At 45.8% G+C, this 20,343-nt stretch overlaps 1 protein-coding gene across 5 annotated transcripts in view; it reads right to left on the bottom strand.

The window, feature by feature from the left end:
* Positions 1-20,343, bottom strand: part of ZNF366 (zinc finger protein 366) — a 73,111-nt gene that overhangs the window by 10,191 nt on the left and 42,577 nt on the right. For all 5 annotated transcript variants that reach the window (XM_058729991.1, XM_058729973.1, XM_058730000.1 and 2 more), the window contains 2 exons: positions 10,951-12,296; positions 7,376-7,567 (listed from right to left, as the gene is read on the bottom strand). In XM_058729991.1, the coding sequence (XP_058585974.1) occupies positions 7,376-7,567; positions 10,951-12,282 (1,524 nt within the window). In that variant the 5' untranslated portion in view covers positions 12,283-12,296. The remainder of the gene's footprint in view (positions 1-7,375; positions 7,568-10,950; positions 12,297-20,343) is intronic.

Below are 20,343 nucleotides of genomic sequence, written 5' to 3'. Positions count from 1 at the left end.
AGTCCTGGAATTCATGGGCCCCAAAGTCCTACCTCCCTTCCCCATCCTACTCCCACCCCAACACACAGAGAGGGGCACAAATATCAGAATGGCTACTAACAGGGGCACCTGGGTGGCTCAGTCGGTTAAGTGTCCAACTTCGGCTCAAATCATGATCTCACAGTTTGTGGGTTCCAGCCCTGCATCAGGCTCTGTGCTGACAGCTTAGAGCCTGGAGCCTGCTTAGATTCTGTGTCCCTCTCTCTCTCTCTCTCTCTACCTCTCCCCTGTTCATGCTCTGTCTCTCTCTGTCTCTCAAAGATAAGTAAATGTTAAAAAAAAAAAAAAAAAGAAAGAAAAAAGAATGGCTACTGATAAGTATTTTCCACCTACTTCCTTAGCTTTGGACAAGCCACATTTTATGATCCTTTAACATAACCCAGTGTGTGTTTTTCTACTATAATGTTTTTCTGACTCATTTCATCCACTGCTGAACTTCCTGGGACATTTTTTACTGGTACATGCATATATTAGGATATTAAAATGATATTGTCCCCTGAAGTCAAGGCATATGGCCTTAAGGAAGGTCCCCTGTAGGGCATGTCTGGTCAGTTATATTATCTGAGGGTGACTGGTAAACGACGCACTTTTGTGCTGTTGGTAAAATCTATTTTTTGTGTATTATAGTTCATGATTTATGGTAGCCTAACGGGCCAACCAATGGAGAGTGTTCTCAGGGTTGAATGGAGGTGTGTCAACTCTAAAAATGTTTGGAGCATTAAAAGGTACCCTAAGTTATCTTTTGAAATGCAAGAGCTTCCTTCCTTTTCTTTATGGCCAACCTCAGTATCAAGCACAGGTCTACACACATAGTAACACTTAATAAATACCTAAGTATTTGGCTGGGGGAATAGACAAACAAGTCAGGAAAATATCACTACCCCGTGCAAAAATCCAAAAAGGAGCCATTGCCAACTCTCTTCTTTTCCCTCACTGTAATATGTACAACCCTATACACACTAGTTTGTAAGCCAAAATCCTCAGTGGCAGAAGGATAGAGACAGGTAACTCAGGACCCAAGGTACTTGGACACTATTCACATCTCTGTGGCAGGCACCCTTCGCTTCTTCCTTTCAGCCCTCTAGCTCTTCCACAAAGTCCTTTGGCCCTTATCCAGAATACTTGGCCCTTCATCTTTCTTAGAAGACCATCCATCAGTATAGAAGACATTTTATGTCTGTGAAATTCAGAGGGGGACTTTTCAGTCACTGTTAGTAAAGAGAGGCCAGAGGAAGAGAACTGGGTGAATTAAAGAAGGCACCCTTGGGTGGGGTTTGAGATGTGAGCTCCCAGAAAAATTGTCATAGTAGAGAAGGGGAGGTAGACTGGAAGGAAGAAGAGTTGGGAGGGAGCACCAAAACTCTAGTTTCTTTCTTCTCCTGGGAAAAGCAGTCAGTCTATGTCAAGGCCCCCTATAATCATGACATGTGAGGCTAAGAGCTTGCCCAAGTAAAGACTTGCTGAATCATCTCCTGCCAAGGTCTGTGGGGATTGAAATAGGGGTAGGTACTGACACAGGAAGCTACTGGAGTGGTGATATCTCAGATTTCATGGGACATGTGGCCATCTCAACCAGTCTGCCCCTCTTGAACTTTCAGTTCCTCTAGTGAGGGGTATTAGTGTACCTCTGGCATTAAATCTCAGCTTTTCCATCAATACTCACATTTATTTATTTATTTATTTATTTATTTATTTATTTATTTAAGAAAGAGAGAGCACGGGGAAGTGAGGCAGAGGGGGAGAGGGAGAGAGAGAGAGAGAGAGAGAGAGAGAGAGAGAGAGAGAGAGAATCTTAAGTGGGCTCTATGCTCAGCACAGAGCCTGACTTGGAACTTGATCCCACGACCCTGGGATCATGACCTGAGCCGAAATCAAGAGTTGGACACTGAACTGACTAAACCACCCAGGAGCCCCCATCAATACCCACTTTTATGTCTACTTTTTAAATGGAGGTGAACTTCAACATTTAATAGAAAATGGGAACAAAAGTTTTGTTTTAATTTTTTTTAAGTTTTATTTATTTATTTTGAGAGGGAGAGCACAAACACAAGCAGGGGAGGGGCAGAGAGAGAATTCCAAGCAGGCTACATGCTGTCAGTGCAGAGCCCGATGCAGGGCTTGAACTCACAAATCGTGAGATCATAACCTGAGCCGAGATAGAGTCAGACACTTAACCGACTGAGCCATCCAGGCATCCCTGCAACACATGTTTGGAACTGTCCTTTAAAAATGGGTTGCATGGATCATTAGGCTTTGAGATAGCAAAGCAGAGAGGTGATGGTGAGACCCCAGAAGGATAGAGAACTTGCCCCATTCTCTCTTCTGTAAAATGTCAGTAATAATAATAGTTTCTTATGAAGGTTGTTGTAAGGATCCAATAAGATAATTCATGTAAAGGGCTTGGCAAATAGTAAGAGCTCAATAAATAGTAATAGCTCTTATTACTATCATTATCATGTACATAGTAGACTCTTTTAAATTCTGGAAATAGTTCTTCAAAGATAAGACTACTTCTTAAACCAAATTATTTGGAGGAAATATGAAAGGGAGGACGAAGTAAGGAATCCTTTTGAGTAAATACTTGCCAGGTCACTTGAGGCATATAGAAATGGAAGCAGTTGTACCTGGCCCAGCACTGAGAAATGTGGATGGAAACACAAGATTCATCCTGAATTGCAGGCTTTGGGAGAGCCCTTTATGCAGCACCCAGACTCTCAGTTAGCCATTTAAACAGCTGGCCGATGCCCTGTTCTCTCATCCTTATAGCAGTTCCGAATTCTGGCCTCCTTGTGCTCCTTCCCTCCCTGGTTCAGGGCTAGAAACACCTCAGGTAACTTCTTGTGAGCTGCAGTGACAGCATGGACAGCCAGCCTCACCAAGAAGTCAGCTGGGTGCAGAGACTGGGTGATGGCAGTGGGCAGCACTGGGCCAGAGGCCCACAAAGCCAAGAAGAGGCACACTACTTCGTGCCAACCAGCCTAATCGGAGCCTGAGGACTGAGATGCACCAGGAAGCCTGTGCTTTCCTATTCTAAGAGAAAAGGTCAAAGAGCTGGAGCCTGCGGCCGAGGAGAATGGCCTCTGCTAAACTGCCCTTCCCTTACATTCTTCTCTCTCTCTCTCTCTTTTAATAAGAAGGGTGTTCCTTTCCTCAAAGGGAGAGAGAGGGAGGGAGGGAGAGAGAGACTGTAAACTGTCCAAAAGGACCGTGAGAAAACAGGAAGCTTTGAAAAGTACAAGAGAAAGCAAGATGAAATCTATTTGCAGGCGGGCCCCTGGGGACATGTGAGGCATTGTTAAGCAGGCAGTTCATACAGCTATATCCTTCCTTCTGCTGAGGAGGGCTTTGCTGCCAAAAGGCTGCTATCTGGTCACTGCCTTAACCCCCTCAATGCCAGCCTGAGTGCTTGGACCCAAAGTCCTGGGCCCCTAAAAGCCCCCACCTGGTTTGTCCCCCATGGGGCATCCAAGAGCTGGAGTAGGAAGCAAACCCATGGTGGCAAAGGTGGTGGGGACCTTTTTCAAGGAGACCTCATCCTCTTCTATCAGCCCTGCCCTCCGTCTTCAGGCCTCTACTTCAGACGAGGCTGTAGATGACCTGGTGATTCATAACTTAGGCAGCTCCCGGCTTCACCCATCTCAAAGGAGAATTTGTCCCGGAAATTCTGGATGGCTGCTTTTCCTGGACAGGTTTCCCAAAGACGGCAGCTGGTTCTTTGCTATTATAGAGTGTGGCTCTACAAGGATAGCATCCAAATCAACCCCTGCATGCTTACGCAGAATCTGGGAAGCATATTTCTGAAACATGGCTTAAGTCTACAGGCGCAGGTCTTTGGAGATACTCCAGCTGGCTCCAAGAAGCAGGGAGTCCAGAAGTGGAGCCAATAGCATAAGAGCCCAGAAGGGCAGTAATTTTTTTTATAAAAAAAAAAAAAAATAGAAACACAGAATGGAAACCTTTCCTCTCCTCTAATTTTCCATCCTATTGTTAATGCTTAATCTCACAGCAAGCGAATGTTTCTGCTTGCTGTGGACAGCTGTTTCCACTGAACACGGGGCATGTTCATGTCCATGTTGCAACAGGGGGAGGGCTGTATGTTTGGAAGGATTTTTAGTGGTGCGAATCCTAAGAAATTAGAACCTGTTATTTAAACAGTCTCCCCTTTTTATAAGTTTTCGAGTAAAGGAGACAGAGCTGACGCTTGGAGTACAACTGGAGCAAGGCCTGTGTCTTTTTGCTAGCCATGTCAACCATGTGAGGGGAATAACCCTTCCCTGTGACTACAATAAAGCTCGGGTTTAGTTGTCTGGGCCTTTTCTCCAACATCACTATGCAGCCAGCCAGTCACCCGTGTCTGATTGACTCTGAATTCTGTAGCAAGGAGCAAATGGCCCTCCATCCTGTATCTAACTCCCAAAGCACCATCAACCTCTACCCATTACCAGATCTCCAAGGATCCACAACAACACTGATGGGGAGCAAAGGCTACAGGACACCATCTTGAGATGGCCCACCCAACAGTGGGATCTGGATCTGGAGCCTGGACAGGACACAAAGAGCCCTGTCATGTGATCTGTAAACTCAGACATGCTCTGAGATTCCTCTGAAGTGAAGAAAGGCAGCACTTTGTGGGGACATGGGGACAAAGAGGAGGAGGACCCTGGCAGTGCTTCTGGCACTTCTCAGGAGGCAGAGGGCTCTCCATTGAGGTGACTGATGCCTGTCCTCGTTCAAGAAACATCTAAGAAGGGAGAAGGGCCACCTGTTTGACAAAAATACCCTTCAACATCCAATTATTTTTCTTCTGATAGTAGATACACTGTCCGAGGCAGCCACCTGACCCAAAGTGTGGTCTTCTGGGACAACCTGTCCCACCCCCCGCCCCCAACCAGGAAAAGGAGGCCTTTGCAGATGACCAGTCCAATTCGTGCACCAGGCCCATCTGGTACTGAAGAGTATAAACTGTGCATCATTTCAGAGCTCATAACTTATACTGCAAGCCCTTCTCTTATGGAATCTGGTGGTGTGAGCATACATCCAGAGCCTAAACCATTCTCAGGGAGAGGTCATATTGAGTTTCCGAACCATAAAGTTGATCATCAGGCACCCTCTAAACCATGCATGTGCACTATCATTGGGGTGGATGGAGGAGGAGGGGGCAGTCATTCATGAAAGGAAACATAAAGCTTTGAGCAGGGCTGGTTCACTGCATCATTGGGCCCAGGTTGCACTACAGCATGCAGTCTTCTGTGCCCTGGTGCCAGAGAGAATCCTCTAAATCCTCGGGTACCACCTGGTCCAAGAAATCCTCCAGGCCACTCAGAGGCCCTTGAGGTAGGCAAACAGAACTGCCTCTGCATCCCCAGATCAAACCCAGCCTGCAAGCCCTTTTCCTGCAGCAGCTCTGCTCCCTGACATATCCCTTATTTCAGAGGTATCTTCTGTCTGGTTTCACAACTACTCCTGGACCTGACTTGAAAAGGCAGAAGTGTGAGTTAGTTGGACTGGACACGGGTGGAAGGGACCACAAGCATGGCTACCTTCATGCCTTAACAATGTATGTGTTCTGCCACCAGTTGGTTTGATAAAAAATACAGTTCATGCTGGAAGCCCAAGAGTAAACCCAGCACAGCAAATGAGGAGTGGCAAGCAGTGCCCGTTTGCACCTTGACTTTAGGAGACAGCAAACTCCTGGCAGGCAGGAATAGCTCTGTTAAAAGCGAAAGGCTCAAAGTGGGAAGCGGGAAGGAAATCCAAGTGCCTAATCAGAGAGAGAAGAAGTGATATACGGAGTCCCTGGGCTCATGTGGCCAGGGCTAGCTTCGTGGGTGTGTGACCAATGCAGTCACACCCAGCCCCATCTCAGAAGCGTCCTGAGTTTGGTGTAATGTTCTATTTGTACCATCTCGAAATTTCTTAATAACATGTGAACAAGGGGCCTTACATTTTCATTTTGCATCAGGCACTATCAATTATGTAGCCCCTTCTACACGCAGCTTCCTTCTCCTTCAACTCAGATGACTCAAGATGGACATAAATTGACTTGCAAACCACTGGGAACTTGAAGCAAAGGAGGGGAAACACAAGTGGGTGGCAGGAAAGGGCTGGAGGGAGAAACCTCCCTCCCCCACCTGCAGAGAATGCCCACACAGGTCTAGGGAAGCTCTGGTTCCTGACCCCGCTCACCCTGTCCAGGAGTGGCCAACACAGGAAAGCAGTCAGCTTCACAGGGGGTTCCTTCAAGAAGGGGGGGAAAGGGGACATGCTGTAGAGGGATTAAAGCAGGAACTGCCCCTCAGATGGATGGAGAATATCATCTGGACCCAGTAAGACATGCAGTGACAGAGAAGGGAAACTTCCATTTCAAACAGAAGGCTCTAACAATATCTGAGGGTGTGATTTCCCTCTCCTTCCCCCTCAGCTCTCTCTCTTCACGATGGGGATGGCACATGCCAGTACATTAAACTACCCAATCCTCATCAAGATTCCTTCTCATTCTAGAAGTGGAGAAGGGAAACAATGTGGGGAGAGGATGGGAAGAAGGGGGAAAAGCCTGGGAAGCCCAAGCATTTCTAAATAATACCAGTCAATGCCTTGAGTTTTACAAATCTCCAACTCACACATTTTCTCAGCTGATAAAATAGCAATTCAACCAAATGAATCTGATGCGGACATTTTAATGACAATGCTCAAAATCCCTGAGCTCCATGGTACTTAGGAACAAAGAAACACTTCAGATGACTGTGCTCACAGTTATTCCTTGGCCCAAACAAGCATTTCTAAGGTCGTCAGAGGACTAACCTTGGAGTCTCTTTCATCCTGCCTCAGAGACCTGTCCTCAAATTACACTTGAAGTCCAAGTGTCAGGAAGGCGGAGGGGGGTGGGGGAGTGCAGTGTGAGAAGGGAGGGGGCAGTGCTAGAAGACTCTGTGACTCCTTTCTGTGTTTCACTCATTGGCTTGTAAGGAGAAGAGTATTATACTCAATTGCCTCTTTCTGGAATGGGAACTTTCCACATCACCTTCATCCTTTAACAACCTCATTTCCCAATGGGCCTTCCACCCTCAGACTTCCTCTACTGGCTCCCTCCACCCCTGCACACTGATTCCACAGTGAGACCAATAGGACAGGCTTCTCAGGGACCAGCTAAAGGCTGGCGTGGTACAAAGAACAGAGCAGCAGATGGGCCTGGGGTTAGCCAAAGACCTACTCTGAGCCTCAGTGACCCCACTGGTGAAACATAGTAGGAAGTTTCCTGGAGACTCTCTCCCCTTGGGCATTTGTACAACCCTCAGAGTCCTCCCTGTCTGCATTCCTCCCAGGGCCCACTGCCCACCTTGCATTTGAAAGGCTTCACGTCAGAATGAACGATCATGTGTGCCTTGAGGGTCTGTTTCTGCACAAAACTCTTGTAGCACAGGTGACACTGGTAGGCGCGGATGTTGGTATGAATCAGCACGTGTCTCTTCATGTTGGCCAACAGAGTGAACTCCCGCCCGCAAATCCCACATTTGTGTTCCTTCACACCCTAGAGGGAAGCAGATTCAAAAATACTGTGGTTAGCAGGTAACAGGCTTTCATCAGAATTGTAGTCTTCATTCTTCTGTTTGCCACACAAATCCATGAAGAGCCTGGTGACCGATGTTGAGTTCCAAATGGTGTGGCTTTAGCCTTGTTAACTGCTGTTTTCTTGAAAGGTGTTGATTACGTAATCTTTTTTTGTCTTCTGAAAACCATTAACTAAGCCAGAACTTTATATTTTTTTAATTTTTTTTTAACGTTTATTTATTTTTGAGACAGAGAGAGACAGAGCATGAACAGGGGAGGGGCAGAGAGAGAGGGAGACACAGAATCTGAAACAGGCTCCAGGCTCTGAGCTGTCAGCACAGAGCCCGACGCGGGGCTCGAACTCACGGACTGTGAGATCATGACCTGAGCCGAAGTTGGACGCTTAACCGACCAAGCCACCCAGGCGCCCCTAAGCCAGAACTTTAGAGGAAAAGAAAGCTACTGCTTTTGTTGTTCCTGATGCTACATGGGTTAATTCTACAATAACAGTTTTGGGGATTAAAAAGATTTTGGTAGGAGCACTGTGGAATGATAGGTGAAATGAGTCTATAATCTACCCTTCATGATAATGAAAAAAAATAAAACCTCCTAAAGTGATAATATCATTTCTCATATGAAAACCAATGTTTTCTTGAGTTCTCATTAATACACTTGAAAATCCCAGGAGAACAATTCATATCTACTGTTCAATAAATTATAATAGGTCACAGTGACCTGGGCTCCCATAGGTCATAGTGACCTCTATGTGATTTGGCTATGGAGCCTCTGCTCAGCTAGCTTCTGTCCTATAGAGAAATTTGGCAGTGGATATTTGAATACTTAAGCATTAATGTCCTCACTTGAAAACATTTCCAGGAACTCATAGCATGAGTAGAGTATTAGCTAGTCCCAACTAACCAGTGCTTCCCTGAAAAGGCCTTTGCAAGCTATCTTAACACAGAATGACTTTTCAGAAGGAAAACTTAGAGAACCATGGCATTAAAACTAAAATTATTATGGAATTATAACAAGTTGCTTAGTTAACAACTGTACCCAATAAAACACATATTGCCTGGTATCCATAATGACCTGGGAGAGAGGAGTTCCAAGCTTACCTCTGAGTCTCTCTGCCTATATGTCCATTTCTTTAATTTGGGACTTGATAATAAAACAGCACTCCTCAGTTTTGGTGAGCCCATGGCACCCAAGGACAAGTTCAGGTCTCTGCCCAACCATTTACTGGCTATGTAACTGTAGGCAAGTTTCATGGCCTTTCCTGGTGATGGTTCTCTCATTTGAAGATGGTGGGTCATGAGCCAGGGACTCTTTCCAGCTGGAATACTCTTGAGTCTAGATGATTGCAGAAGAGTATGGATATATACTAATGAAGAGACCTAAATTTTAAGGCCCTCCTAAGAAGATGAATTTTAAGTGTGTTGCATATTCAATCAGTGAATTTAAATTTTTGAAATTAACGAAAATTATGTTCTTGATGTTTTTTAAAAGTTACTTCAGCATTTTTCTTCTCAAGATTGCCTCTACACTCATCTGTGATTCAGCTGACCTGGGACCAAGGAGAAGTATCTACTTATCACTGTTTTTGGAATTCTCTCAGAGAATTCTATGTCCACGGTAAAATTCATCTATGGGCTGGCCTAGAACTCAAGTGAATGAAAGCCCAGACACAACTCCGGGAACAAAGGAAGCCACCTTATCACTAATAGGATCAGTGAAATCAGAGAGGGAGCCTGTAGGGGTTTTCAGGGGTGAGGGAGGGAAGGGGGTGGAGAAGAGAAAGACTTGACAGTAGTGTTTCAGAGTCAGGTGCTGGAGTCCAAGATTCTGGGTGACCACCCCATGTCTCAGCGTCTTCATCTGAGAATCTAGAATAGTATCTGCAGGTTACTCTTCCAGTTGTTAAAGAGGATTAAATGAGAAGTAAAGCACCTGATATACAGCAACCGTTATATAAACACTACCTCTCACTGCTGACACTATGGATTAAAATGCATTTTGTTTTCTAATTCCAGTGAGATGTTTCAGATACGAGGCTGCTTTGCCCATTTTGACTTCATTTTCTACTATCTTATGGAATTTTTATATGTTCTGAAATGCATCTTTGATTCCTTTTCCACACATGTAGGAGCCCCTGAAATCAGCAATGGTCTGCTTTGTGGGTGAATCTCAGTACAGGTTCTTTGCTGAGGGTTCCTGCACTTGGCAGGGGCCGCCTCTCTGGATGGTATCTACAGGTGCCTTTTGTGGGGCAGGAGTTGTTTGTGCACTGCCCACAAGGCAGCCACACATTTCATCTCCACTGCAGAGCCAAAAAAATGCCCCATGTTTTGTCCTAACCTATCAAATGAAACACACTATGGCCCAGTAGAGATGTTATCTCAGCTGAGCAAAGTCCTCCAGTGACCTTTCTGAATTAAAGAGTGTTTTTAGAAACTCTGGCTTGCTAGAAGTCTCTCCTGCCAAGAAAACCACTTGCGGTCAAAAGCGTGAGGGTAGTCAATGGGGCAAACCTCTCCTCTTGGAAGCTCAAAGCAGACCCAATCAGCTTAGCTGGGTAAGTTATCAGGGACACTACTGTGGCCTCGCCTTACTTCATCCTGAATGACTCCAGGGCTCTGGTTGCAAATTAGGCTGAATTTAGACATTTGTGCCTGTATATCTCCTTAAAGACCTGAGCCCAGGAAAGATAAAAACAAAGCAGACAGAGCAGGATGCTCTTTCATTCCCCCCACAAAACAAACCACAGGGCCCTACACCCACCTAGGCAGGGGCTCTACCAGGGGAAGCAGAGGCCTTGCTGGATCCAGAGCCATGTGCATATGTGAAGCACTTCTCACAGCTGAGGGTGAAAACACCCCAAAATGTAGGCACTACTTCTGCAGCAAAGGACCAAGAGAATTCTCTAGAAGGTGGCTCTGATTAGCATACCCCAGGCACAGAAATGGTTGGGGTAAATAATACCTGATGGCACACGCATGCTAGGGCCCTGGATGAAGTTTCCAGAAACAGAATTTTAGGGGTGGCAGGAGGCTAAGAAGCAACAGCACAAGGACCAGCTGTTTCCTTCCGCCTTCCTCACCCTCCTTTCCAAACTGCCCACATTATTTCCAGGCCCATCTTAGACTCTAGAAGGCTGGATGGCAAAGGACTTGGTTGCTGGCCCCCCAGCGTCCCCCATTTCAAGGAGAGGAAGGAGGCCAGGACTCAGGGAGAAAGCCCCTCGCCCAGGGTTACACAGCTCCTCCCCGCCCAGGTGCGGGGCGGCGAAGGTCTGCGGGACCCGCCCCCCCAGGGCTCTGCGCCTGCTCCCCGGGCGCCCGCCCGCGGCCTGGGTTCTGGCGGTACCTTGTGGGTGAGGGAATGCTGCTTGAGGTGGTGGGGCTGCACGAACTCCATGCCGCACTCGGAGCAGATGTAGGGCCGGATGTCCTTGTGCTTCATCATGTGGTTCTGCAGCTGGCTCGGGTACTGGAAGGTCTTGTCGCACTCGGAGCAGCTGTACTGGATGGGGCCCCGGTGAGTGGTGAGGTGCCTCTTGAGCTGGGCCAAGGTGGGGAAGTCGAGGCCGCACTCCACACAGATGTTCTCGCGCCCGCTGGCGTGCTTGGCCTCGTGGGCCTTGAGCTCGCTGGGGTAGGCAAAGCCCCGGCCGCACACGCGGCAGTTGTGCGGCTTCACCTCGCTGTGCTGCATCATGTGGCGCTTCAGGTGGCTGGTCTGCGTGAAGGCCTTGTGGCACACCTGGCACTTGTGGGGCCGCGTGCCCTGGTGGGTGAGCATGTGGGTGTGCAGGTGGCTGAGCTGCTTGAAGAGCTTCCCGCAGCGGGTGCACGCGTGCGGCTTGATCCCGCTGTGGCCCAGGATGTGGGTCACCAGGTTGTACTTGGAGGTGTAGGACTTCTCGCAGGTGGGGCACTGCCAGCGCTTCTGCGCCCCGCCCACGTCCACGTAGTAACTGTCGTCGATGCGCACGTTCACGTCCACCCGCTCCACCTTCTGCTTGGCCTCCTCGCTCTCCTGAGGCTCGGCCTTGCGCGGCAGCAGGGCTTCCGGGGGCTGCTTGGGCAGAAAGGTGTGCCGGCTGAAGGGGAAGGGGGAGGCCGAGGGCATGAAGAAGGGGAACATGAGGCCCGGGGGAACCTTGGGGTAGTAGGGGTAGGGCGCGGGCAGGAACGGAGGGGGCGTCGGCTGGGGCCACACGGCGCTGGGCTTCACGGGCTCCTGCTTGACCGGCTTGCCCCCCAAATGTTCCAGGGTGCGGTAGAACTGGAAGCCCACGTTGCACAGGTCGATCATTTGCGAGTCATACTTGGGGCGCGGGGGCTGCGGGAAGAGCAGGGAGAGGTTCGGAGGGCCGTGGTTTTTGCTCTCCTCTGAGTGGAGGGCGAGAGGGGCCTCTTCCGCAGGGTGGCTGTAGGGCATCTTGGTGGGCATGCTCTTCCGTTTCCGAGACCCTCCTCCTTCAAAGACCCCCGGGAATCCATCTAGGTGTCCTGGAGGAGGTTCATATCGAAACTGGGAAAAAGGCCCCCGGAGAGCTTCTGGGAAGGGGTGTCTTTGGGGAGCCTTCCCTCGGGAAACCACTGGCTGTAGGCAGTGGGGAAAGGAGGGGGCTCTCTTCACACCCAGATTGAAATGCACATCCTCATCTTTGATCATCTTCATTTCCTTCTGCATCCTTGGCAATTTTCCTTTAAAGAAAAAGAAACTTACTCTTTAAAAAAAAAAAAAAAAGCCCCCTTTTTCCTTAAGGGTTTTGGCTAGATGATCAGTACTAATTTATGATGAGTGATGTTTGTTTAATACTGACCCTCCCTTATCCTAGGGCCACTCGAGGTATCACTGTTTTTTCTGTTAGGAACCCATTTACTAATGCGGAAAGCTGTGGCCTCCCAGAGTGGGACCCTAGAGCTCCAGTGTAAATCCACAGCCACAGAATATCATCTGGGGGTTGGGAGGCGTGGGAAGGAACCTGAGAACTCAGCCAGCCACTGTGCCCACTTAAGATGAGGGGACCTAGGCCCAGACAGATGAAGGGCACGTTCATGCCCATCGCCCCTCAGTACAGAAGTCAGAACTGGGATGTGTTCTGTGGGTTTTTTAACCTGAGAAAGAGTGCATCTGCCAGTGGTGACTTAAATGTGTCTTTTGGATTGTTTTCTGTTCTTAGGGAACCAATTTCCCCTGCTCTCCTCTCTGTCCTCGGGGCCTTTGCTGCTGGAGGAGGCGGCGGCGGGGGGAGTATGCAAGCCCACACAGGTGAAGAGACTTTCCTGCTCGATTTGGATCTCAGATTTTCCGAGTCACCCACTCCAAGCAAGGTGTGCTGCTGGGGTACATCAAGTGGATGAGATCAGTGTGATTAAGAAAAGCATACAACCCAGTGTGACAAAGTCATCTTGGTAATTTACACACTTTAATCTTCCATCTGGAGCCACCTCAGGTGAAAAATTCCAAGACTGTGAATCTCTAAAACTTAGAGACACGTGTCTAAGTAAAGCTTGGCCTTCGAGGACTCCTGAGGCACCTGACCTTGCCTTGCTGAGCCAGTTACTGCATCCTGGTGACTCTATCAGGTATGTGTGGGAGAGCCTGTGAGCTGGAGTCTAAACCAAGGACGAGGCTTCCTTTCCCGTGTCTCCTTGTCACTTTTCTATACTCCTCATGTGGGTAGTGGTAAAAACAACCAAGTGGCTGACTTGATGTTTCCATTGAGGGCCCTTTCTACCCAAATCCTCTGAGCTTGAATGGGATTGATCCCCTTTGCTTAACAGAGGCTTTCACAGAGCCATTTGCCCTGGCCGGGTATGCAGTCTGGTCTGGTACCAACGGAGACAGGGCTGGGATAGGGTCCTGGATTAACTGAGGGCCTTGGCCCTTGGGAATGGCTGTGCTGAGCAGTTAGGGTGAGGGTCCCTTTTTTTTTTTATACTGGGTTACCAATTCCATACACAGATGATCTAACTGGGAGGAAAACCCTTGTGCCTTTATTATATGAATATTTGGGCATTACTTAAAAGTGTTACGTTAAATCATCAGAAAACTGAAAAGAAAATAATGTCTATTAATCTTTGCTTTGTGTTTATGTGATGGGAAGATAATCCTGGTTTGTCCTCTTTCTGTGGACTTGGGGCTTGGGGTGAGGAGAAAGAGCTTGCTTGTTTAGCAGAAGGAAAGCCCAGACCTGTGCGTCCTATCCTTCTGCTTCCTCCTAAAATTGTTAACCAAATGCAAGGTTCTTCTACTGCTGACTCGAGGACCTGTCAGAGGTCTGGGAATGCTGCTCTGCTATCCTCAGTACCTAAGCGAGGATGGAGAGGGCAGAGGCTCTTGGGATAGTGTTCCACATTTACTAGGTCTCCGTTTGCATTTCAACAGGTTCTGATCCCTGAATTCACATGCAGTTATAAAGGGTGTGTTGGGCCCTGGTGTGAGACTTTGTTGCTCCTATAAGAATAACTGGCTTCCAGATCAGATTAATGTGTCCTATTGAAATAGGAAAAAATGGCAGCTCCTTTCTCTGGGTGTCATTTTGTCTGTGGTTGGTTGTATACCCTCTGTGGAGAGAAGATTCTCTTTGCAAAAAGGCTCCTTGGACTGGACCCAAATGCTGGGCTACACATGACTGTGACAGACACTGGCAGAGCCCATCTGAGTGCACACTGGTTCTGTTTTATTCTGATCTGGTTTAAAGAGCTAATGATTCCTATTTCATAGAGCTTCATAGAGCTTGATTGTAGAATTAGTTAAAAAAAAGAGGGGGGATAGACATGTCAGAACATGGGCCAGAATTTAATGAATTTTTTGTGTATTTTATTGTTAAGAAAGTATTTGAAAATGTATGACTAATGATGTCTGGTATCTTTAAACCGTGTGTTATATCTTATACTAGAAGGTACTTACTTGGAAATGAGTGTTATCACTAATTATGAAACAAAAGGTATTTTGATATATACAATTGTTATTGCTTTTGTTTAATATTTGTGTTTTCAGTTGTGACATAGTATACTAATTGAGTCACTTTGCTGTATTAGAATTGACATCTTTTTTTTATTTAAAAAAATTTTTTTAATGTTTATTTATTTTTGAGAGAGAGACAGAGGGTGAGTGGGGGAGGGGCAGAGGGAAAGGGAGACAGAATCCGGAGCAGCCTCCAGGCTCTGAGCAAGCTATCAGTACAGAGCCTGATGTGAGGCTTGAACTCACAAACTGCGAGATCATGACCTGAGCTGAAGTTGGACACTTAACTCACTGAGCCAACCAGTCACCCCTAGGATTGACATTTCTAATGCAATACTAATTTCAAAAGCATATTTATTTTCAGTGTTTGCATTTTTATTTGACCACCATCTACCTTCTAAGGCAAAGAACATCGTTGAACAGAGATGATGTGTCCTTTAACATCAACAGCAGAATTATGTCCCCCAAATGCAGAGATTTTACATATGTACATTGTAATTTCCTCCCTATTTTAATATGATAAACATTTTCCCCAGTTTCTGACTTGTGTATATACACACCCCACCCCTAAAATAGTAGTGTGCCTGTTCTAGAATAAAATCATTAACTCAGGAGCTTTAAAAAGGCATTGAGATCCATCCATGGACATCTTTTCCAGATCTTTAAAACAGCAGTCCCCTCTACAAAAAGGTCTTAAGGGACGCTACCAATCTCTACAGAAGTCAAGGAGAACTAGATCTGCTTCCTCTCGGCATTCTTGAGAAATAAATCAGGTGTAGCTGCTGCTAGTTATTAATACCCCTGTCTTCTGAGCACAGGGTGCTAAGGAGAAGCCCTAGGGTGTAAAAGAAAAACACAAAAAAGCAAACTCAATGGGGATGGGGAGGGTTGAACGGAAGAGCAGGGAAAGGATGTCATCCTTGGGAGGTAATCTATCTTGAAATCAATCAACTTAAAACTCCCAGTGGACTCTACAAAAATATTAACAAACTCCTAGAAAACCTCACTGTGTGCCACCCGCATGCTTCCCTCTATTTCTAAAAATAGGCCCACAGACATTCATGGCACATAGGGATTCCCATGCAGGAGGCAAGAGAGATCTGAGAGCAGCAGTAATCTTGACCAAGGACAGAGGGTAGGGGGGCTGCGGGCCCTCCCCTGGCCAGTAACCTGTGACTTCTCCCAGAAAATTGCATGTTATAAGACAGTTCCCCACCGGGATGAGCAAGACAATATTCAAAGAAGAAGAACTGAAATTGTAAAATAGCAGGGATATCGGGAGCCTTGCTTTGGAGGCTGAGGGTATCTGGGTTTGAATTCTTTGTGTTAGCAGTTTTGAGAAACTGAGCAAGTTAATTTTGGGGCTTGGTTTCCTCATCCATGGGGTTGGGATATCCTCCCCTGGGTTTTTAGAGACTTAAAACAGAGCATGTATGTGAAAGTGTGTTAAATACTAGTCAGTGTGGTGCTCGTGAGGCTAAGAAAGAGTGGACAGGAGGGGAGGACAGCTACTGGGATCAGTAGATAGACACTGACTGACAGCATCTCTCTTTTCCAAGCTGAAGCTCTTGTCCACATCTGGGTCTCTGCTTTGCAGGTCAAAACCAAGACTTGACCCATTTGCACTGAGTTGGTCTTGTCACAGCAGTGAATGTGAACCAGGCTAAAGGAGGCCATTGGGTGAGGCCAGGAAGTGTGTGTTCCCTCAGTGTGGAGATCAACCTTCTAGTTTGAGAATATTCCCCCATCTCTTCTCTGTGGATCTTTTTTCTACTGGGGAGATAGCCCTGAGCTTACATTGATAACAGATGGTGAGTGGGGACAGAAGGGATTGAGTGGTCTCCTGAGCTACTTCAGCCAGTCTGTGGGACCCTGAAGTATCGCCCCAGTATAAGATCAGAGGTCACCTTCCCAGGGACAGGAGGACCTGTTTGTCAAACCCTAAGTCTCCAATACAAGGATGGTGCTGAGTCAATACTGGCAAACTGACTCTTGAGACTCCCGCTGGAGTGTGAGGGCATGGGCTGGGTCTGTTTTGTTTACTGCTGCCTTTCCAGTGTCCATCATGGACTGACAGCTAACCTCTCTGTGTCCATATGAGAGGTTCTTGTTATAACATTCCTCCAAAGTGGGATTTTTTGCAGAGCAGAGGCTCAGTAAACTGCTATGGGATGAGAGAAGGAATGAAAAGTTCTTGTTTTTAAAGTCTCCACCTGGAACTTTTAAGTGTATCATTTTATCTCACTTTATTTAGACTGCAGGTGACTTTTTGAAACATCCCTCATCAGAGCATGAGCACACTCATAAACTCTCAGGTAGCTATTGTGGGAAGAACTCGATATGTACACCTTGTGTGCACTGTTGTTTATCCCCCTGAGTTTTCAAGGGCTCCTTTCTCTGAACTGTCCCTCAAATCACGGTAAACCATAAACCCTGGCTATATCCAAGATGGGAAATACATGGAAAATAATGCTAGGGAGCCATCTTCAAAGTGCCACAAAGTTCTGCAAACCACTCAGAAAACAGATGCCTGAAAGTCCAATGGGAAATAGTGGATACAAAGACCCTTGGATCAAGACTGGGAAACACAGATCAAGACTAGGTAGTCACCCTGCACTCTTCTACCCAAAGGAGATGTTTGAAAAGTTAGTAGCAGTCCACTTTGTGTACTATGAGGTAAGGGTGCAGGCTTAGAATAATGAATTGCTATGGTCAGAGAATGTTCCTGACTTTCTTCCTTGTATACTCAATCACCATAGCAAATAGGCTGTAAGTCAGAAGCACATAGCTTGGGGAGGAATATATTGTGTCGATCTGTGTTAGAGGCATCTGGGACTCAAGATTTCTTCTTTAACAGGTATCATCCACAAGAGTTAGTTGTGAGGAAATAGAGAATGAAAAGATGTTAAAAATAAAATCTTCTTTTGAACCATAAAGACCAATTAGAAATGCAAAGCCTAAGATGAAACTGCATTTAGTTTGGAGGAAAAAAAATGCTTCTAATAATGCCCTTTAATCAGGAATTCACCTACTGCACAAAAATATAAATATTCCCCAGATAAAATTACTGGTATTTTGTGGTTCTCATTCAAATCGAAGGTCATTCCAGTAAATGCTATCAGAAGAGTCATGGTGAGTCAGCATGCCAGAGTCAGATCTATTATCTTGACTCCATAACACTGATTTTTGTTCATCTTGAAATTCATGAAGTAATATTCTCTTGTGTTCTTTATTCCTTGAAGATTTCCACGTTTCGTTGGAAAATGTTACATTTTGCTACTGGAGACACTGGCTTCCCTTTTAATTTGAGAGAGTGGCACTTTCTTATGTGGTCTGCCCTGGAGCTCTGCTCTCAACAAAGATGGAAGCAGGGAGGAGATGGGAGTTGAGGGGACATTTCAGAATAAAGAGCAGTGCTAAGAGAAACAAAGGGGTAGGGAGTTGTGGGAAGGTAACAGGAAGGCGGGATGGCAGATGCATGGACTGACAACTAACCTCTCTCTGTCCATGTGGGAGGAATGTTACAACATTCCTCCACCGTGGGATTTTATTGGATCACCTGGTTCTTTGTGAATTTTTGGTAACAAAGGGAGACTTTGAGTCTTGAAATTAAACATTCTAATGATTGAACCCCATTGTCTTAATATGTACATAGTTATATTGCTAATTTCTTCACCTGCATATATTTGGCAAATAATGAGTCAATCTTATTTTGCTGTAATTGGCATGAATAGAAGGATCTGTGTATGCAGATGCTAGATTGGACGATATGTTCTAAAGAAGTGAATGGTCAGCCATGTCACTCCCTGGATTGTAGGATTGACAAGAAAAGGTAGTTAGATACCTGGTAGCCAGACCCCAGGTAGCCCCTTCTGGATGCCCTTGTGGCCCTTATTTAATTTATAAACCCGAGTTCCTCCTATTTTGTTATAAAAAGTAATCCATCAACCCATAGCATGAGCTGAGTCTTCTAGGGAGTCAGAAAATATTCATTGGTAATGAGACCTGTCTACATGTGAAATAGTCAATCAAACTCACATAGTTTATTTTTTTAAGTTCCTAAATATATCACCAAGACATTACATAGTTAAAGTCCAGTTTAGTTTTTCTTTTTTTAAATGTTTATTTTTGAGAGAGACAGAGCATGAGTGGGGAAGGGGCAGAAAGAGAGGGAGACACAAAATCCGAAGCAGGCTCCAGGCTCTGAGCTGTCAGCACAGAGCCCAACATGGGGCTTGAACCCACGAGCCTTGAGATCATGACCTGAGCTGAAGTCAGATGCCCAACCAACTGAGCCCCCAGGCACCCCTCAAATTTAGTTTTACAATGTTTAAATTGTCCATGCTAGTTTTGCATATATTACCCCACACACACACATGTATTTTTTAAAGAGGCCTTATTAAAATAACGACAACAAAGTCTGGTACTAACTTGCATAGATTAAATAGATGTGGGACAAATAAATAAATAAATAGATGTGGGTTTCAGTTAAGAAAGTGTTCAATGCCTAGGTCAAGTTTCTGGAAAGCAGGAATGAATATAATTACTTGAGCCCTGGGACAGCTGCTAGGGTGTTGGGGTTATCTCTGCCCTCGTGACCCATTTAAAGGAAGGAAATGAATTGGAGATGTGACTTAGCAGTTCTCTGTCCCAGCCCTCAGAGCTAATATATCTCTTGTGGATCGGGCCCTAACTAGAATGTTAAAAATTTTCTCCTACTTTCTTTTGGGGGAAATGTCTTTAGAATACATGTCAATTTTTTTTTTTTTTTTTTTGCTTTTATGATCATAGGTCGAGTACACTTGATATACCTACTCTTAGCTAAGCAAATATACACATGAATGTTAGAAAGCTTCATTTTGTCTGTCTCTGGGGAATGACAGCATATTTGGTTAGGTAGGCCTTAGAATGGGTAGTTAATGCCAGAAAATATGACCACCTGGCATCAAAAGTGGTAAGAATTAACATGTAATAAATGAGATTAGCCATTGATGGAGAAGGAACCTATCTTCAAAGTAGAACTTGAAGCAGTATTTTTGGGAGAGGGGAGGGAAGAACTGTTTTGTACCTTGATTGTGGTGCTGGTTACACAACTATGTATTTGTCAAAACTCCTAAAACTCAAATGAATTTTACTGTATGTAATTTAAAAATAAGCTTAAAAATATTTTTTGAAAATGCCAAAAAATGCTGCTCTGCGCATTATTATAAAAAAGAGTAATGGAGGATATTTGAGAAATATTCAACAATAGTCAAGGAAACCAGATTCCACCCTCTAATCAAGTCTTATCTTTGTAATGCATCTAATAACATGCATATGGTATATGAAGAGGGGAGCTTTGTTGTAAGTATTTGATGATCTTAGTTACTGCTCTTTCCAAAGGGGAGACTCAGAATATGGCCAATATACCAGTTTTTTTTTACTTTGTTTTGTTTTGTATGCTATTCAGCAAGAATATTATAGGGGCACAGACGGTGTTTTAAGTTATCCTTCAAGGTCTAATCTGTGGCCCTGATTGCATATTCAGTAAAGAATCTTCTGTAATTTCTCCAACATTTTTGAAATGTAAAGTCTACCGTCAGTGGACAAGATCAGTCTGGTCATTAGGAAATATATTTCGGGGCGCCTGGGTGGCTCAGTCGGTTGAGCGGCCGACTTCGGCTCAGGTCATGATCTCGTGGTGCGTGAGTTCAAACCCCGCGTCAGGCTCTGTGCTGACAGCTCAGAGCCTGGAGCCTGTTTCGGATTCTGTGTCTCCCTCTCTCCCTGACCCTCCCC

Source organism: Neofelis nebulosa, chromosome 1, assembly GCF_028018385.1.
Source record: "Neofelis nebulosa isolate mNeoNeb1 chromosome 1, mNeoNeb1.pri, whole genome shotgun sequence".
Classification (NCBI taxonomy): Eukaryota; Metazoa; Chordata; class Mammalia; order Carnivora; family Felidae; genus Neofelis; species Neofelis nebulosa.
Note: the sequence above shows the minus strand (reverse complement) of the source record. Positions and strands in the feature narration are given on the sequence as shown.